This window comes from Elephantulus edwardii, unplaced genomic scaffold (assembly GCF_000299155.1).
Source record: "Elephantulus edwardii isolate Elephantulus edwardi_28Jun2011 unplaced genomic scaffold, EleEdw1.0 scaffold00239, whole genome shotgun sequence".
Taxonomy (NCBI): Eukaryota; Metazoa; Chordata; class Mammalia; order Macroscelidea; family Macroscelididae; genus Elephantulus; species Elephantulus edwardii.
Window position 1 is genome coordinate 1,579,422 of NW_006399989.1, and position 4,579 is coordinate 1,584,000.

Here is a 4,579-nt window from a genome sequence, read left to right on the forward strand (position 1 = left end):
TTATTGAAATCGAGAACTTTAAGTCGTACAAGGGAAGACAGATCATCGGACCATTTCAGAGGTTTACAGCCATCATTGGACCTAATGGCTCTGGTGAGATAAACCTGGCTGCGGCCCATCACTCATGCTGTCCCGTTTCTGGCGACAAGAGTAGTACAACCCAGCTCGTGCTACCTAAAACGTCGCGAATTCTAACATGTTTTTTGCCCAGTCTGAACTAGTTTGGTTTGAACCTGTTCCTCCCCCTGCCCGACTTGGTTGCGTTTACTTTTCCCAGGTGTAAGTTGTTTGTACTTTGGCCCCTGCGTTTAGGCCCGAGTGGTACGGCCGAACGGTACGTTGCCCCGCCCACCAACCCCTCCCGCCAAAAGTGGCGCGTTCAGAGTTGCGCTACCCTCGCCTAATTTGGCCTTTCCGGAAGTTGTGGGAGGTTCCTAAAGATTCTTAGCTCCCTACCACTGCACAGTGGTGCACTCCAGCCTCTTTCCTCCTTTTTGCTCTGTTTTTCAAAGGCGACACTTTTGATTTTAGAAACCAGAAGCGGTCTAATCTTCAGGGTTCTTAGGATCTTGGCTTCCTCCACTACTCAAATCTCAGGGTTGAGATGTCTTGAACTCGCCTCTTTTCTACTACTGGTGTTCTCAAAGACCTAACTTGGCGTGCCAGATATTTATTGAGTACTTACTGTTTATCAGGAGATTTTTAAAATGCTGTGGAAAAAACAGACAAGAATAAGTCGGTCCTGTTTTCCCAGGGAATCTACGTTCCACAGGGGAAAGGCTGTAATAAAGGGAAAAAAGAAGTTAATTTTAGCTTATCATAAGTGCTGTGAAGGAAATAGAATAGGTTGTAAGACCTCTGTTTCCTATGTTAACTCACCATCTCCACCCTAGAGATATTTTGCCTGAATCATTTCCTAATCTGAGAGGCTGCTCTTGCTGAAGTAATTAATACTGAATACCTTTTTTGGAAGGGAGCGCTGGTGGCTGAGTGATAAGGAATTGTGCAAAGGCACAGAAGGATGGGCATTGCCTTCCCATGTGGTTTACTGCCTCTGAAAACCCACTGGAGGATCAGCTATGGGTTGGTTCCTACTCTGCAGTACACAGCAACAGTCTTCCTTGGAAGTTTGTCTGTTTATGACTCTCTGCATAGAGTGAGACTTCTCCACAGCACTATTACTGATATTTGGACAGGTTAATTCTGGGGATGCTCTTATACCTTGAAGGGTTTTTGGTAGCATCCCTGATGACTAAAATAAAGAAGAAGTTCAAACGGCTCTGAAAGAATTGGCCAAAAACAAGGCTCTGGGAATTGGTAGCATACCAGTTAACACATTTCAACAAACAGACGCTGCCCCGGATTTGCTCACGAAATGGTGCCAAGAAGTTTGGAGGACAACCACCTGTTGGGGAAATTATCGAACAGTATCATTACTATTACATGCAATCAAGATTCTGCTGAATATTATCCAAAAACAACTGGAACAGCACATCAACAGAGAACTTCCAAATGTGCAGGCTGGGCTTAGAAGAGGTCATGGTACTAGGGATGTTATAGCTAGTGTTAGATGGATCTTGGCTGAAAGCAGGGAGTATCAGAGGAATGTCTTTTTGTGTTACATTGACTATGCAAAGGCATTTGTGTGGTTGACTCAGAAGAATGGGAATCCCAGAACATTTGATTGTACTTATGCAAAACCAATACTTGGGCCAGGAGGCCGTTGTCAGAACAGAGCAAGGAAACAGTGCATGATTCAAATGCCTTTAGACATGTTCTACATGTTTAACACATGTTTACCGGGGGGAGGGGGGGAGGCAGTCACTCCCACCCCTTCTGAAACACTGGCTTAGAGGTCTCACTTTAGTTTCTTTTGGTTTAGTGCAGTGCCCCCTGTGGAAAGAGCTAGAGTGTACCTCTTGGGATTCTGTTCCCTCAGCATTATTATATTTGTACACCCGATTGTTCAGGAAAGACCTTGACCCTTAAATTCTCCCTTCACTATTCTTCAGGATCCTCTTCACATAGTATTCCTTGATTCTCCTCTCTGATACACAGTAGATTTTTGTCTTATATTCATAGTATATAGCACGGGTCTGTTCATTTGTTGCACAGAGTTAACTCATGGTTGCTGGGATGCTGAGCGCTGTAACACTGATGGGTCAAATGCGATAATGGTTACCCATGGTGGACAGTGTTTTGGTGGAACTCTGTGATTAAAACAAGCTTGAAAGCAAGAGTGGCATCTACTTCCGAAATAGCTTGCATCTGGAAACCTTATGAACTTGGAGAAATGATGAAAGTTATACAAGTGTTCAGGTTTTTCGTTCATAGGGTCGCTATGAGTCATCTACGACTAGATGGCACTTAACAACAACATTCATAGTGTATGTGTTTGTATTGTCCTCACTCGTCTATAAGTGTCTCAAAGAAGATATGCTTTGAAACATTTTATCTTAATTATCTTTATAATCCTAGTGTGCATGTCATAATTGTTATGTACAGTCCAATTCAGTACTACTCATAATGACTGAACAGCAAATCTAGTTGAAAAGTGCCCTCTGGGAGTAGTTCTGGGTCAAAGTTTAAAGGGTATCATAGGATAATAGTCTTGGGTGTGCCTCTAGTTTTAACCATTCTGGTAAGTGTAGACTTTTTAAAGACTGAAAAAGGAAGGGTGCTTGCACACCTCTACATGTTCCAACCACTTAAACTTACCAGGGTTTTGAGCCGGAGGATGACCCAGCTGACTCCAAGATGCTCTGTGCTGAACTAGGGAGTATTCTGGTGTATGAGTGTGGCCTACATAACAAAGGAACTCCTCTCCATAACCCCTTTTACCAGTCTTGGGACTGGTGCAAAGTAGGCAGTCTTCCTCCTGGGCAAGCTTACAGCTCAACATACCCCCAAGAATGAGTCACTGAACTTAACACTCTGAGCTGAGAGCTGCTTGCTCTCTTTACTGGGTTGAAAATGGTGTCAGCCTTTCTTTAAGGTGAGCTGGAACAGGGAAAGGAGCACCCTGGCTAGTCAAGTGAAAACCCCCTTTACTGATCCTTGGGGGTTTATAAGAAGATGGGAGGGGTTGCACCTTTTTTTTTTTTTTTTTTAACATCAGTCAGCCAGTGTATCACTGTTGCAATACTCGGTCCCTGCAGGCATGTTCTAAAACATTGATATAAAAGTCTTTGTTTATATTCCAACTTTGAACTCTTGGGAGAGTCCAAGCTCATAATCACTATCCTTTATTGCTTCCTTGGAAGAACCTGTTAAGCCATTATTATGATGGGTATAAAGGCATAGGGAGTTCTGATAGCATAGTAAGTTAGCACTCACGAATGGGAAGGCCAGCTTTTAACCCCTCCCTCCCCCCAGCCACTCTATGGAATAAAGATGTGGCAAAGATTCACAGTTTTGGAAACCCTGTGGGGTGGTTTCCCCCCACTCTGTCTTTTGGAATCACCTCCATGTTTGTGGGTTTGATTTGGTTATAAAGGAATAGGAAATCAGATCCTGCGTTCAAATCATGTAATATATTTGGGGTATATCATGAGATAGAATTTATAGAGATTAAACTCTCCTTGCTCCAAAATCTAAACTTTTTTTTTAAAATGTGGGTTTTAAAATTACTAGAATACAAGGAAAGTAAAAACCAACTCCAGTACTGAAAAGATGAAAAAAACCAAATAAATCAAACCTATTGTCCTGGAGTTGATTCATAATGACCTCATACGTTATAGAGTAGAACTGTGCTCCCCAGGATTTTCTTGGCTATTATGCTAACTAAAAGATTGGTAGCTTGAACTCATCCAGTGGCTCTGTGGAACAAGGATTTGCTTGTCTGTTTCTGTAGAAAGTGCAGCCAAGAAAACCCTATGAAACATTTCTGCTCTTTCACATGGAGTCATTTTGAGGCAGAATCAACAAAAACCCAACAAAAACAAGCTTTACAGAAGGAGATTGCCTAACCTTTCTTCTGTAGTAGGTTTCAACTGATAATGTAAAAGTCTGATTTATTTGAATAGCTTGTTCATGATCATGATGTAAATGTCTTGAAATCCTCAAGGATTTGAAAAAAAAAAAGCATTGACTCCCTCCTATTCCCTTACTTAAGCTTTTAATTTCTCTTTGGAAATAATACAATATTGTTTATATTTTTATGTGTTTTCTGATGCCTTTTCCTTGCTCTAAGTTTTTATAATAAAAAATTTCAAAAATATCTATTTTACTCAGTTATTAGAATGTGAATTGCAGACCTAATGACATTTTACCTCTAAGTGCTTTAGCATTCATCTCCTGAAATCATTCTGTATTGCTGCTACACCGCAATATCTCTTTTTCTCTTTGTCCTCACATCTTCCCTTCTTCCTTATTTATTGCTGCTATACCATTTTCACATATCATATCAATGTCTCTTTTACTCCATTTTCTCCCACCTTCCATTCTTCCTGACTTAACTTTCCTCTATTTTGACTCCTCCTTTAGGTAAATCAAATCTCATGGATGCTATCAGCTTTGTGCTAGGTGAAAAGACCAGCAATTTGCGGGTGAAGACTCTTCGAGACTTGATCCATGGAGC

The 4,579-nt window shown here is 41.4% G+C and overlaps 1 protein-coding gene across 1 annotated transcript in view; it reads left to right on the forward strand.

The window, feature by feature from the left end:
• The window catches only part of SMC1A (structural maintenance of chromosomes 1A), a 70,725-nt gene that overhangs the window by 1,846 nt on the left and 64,300 nt on the right, over positions 1 to 4,579 (forward strand). The window contains exon 2 of the mRNA XM_006898887.1: positions 4,486 to 4,524. Coding sequence (XP_006898949.1) covers positions 4,486 to 4,524 — 39 coding nt within the window. The remainder of the gene's footprint in view (positions 1 to 4,485; positions 4,525 to 4,579) is intronic.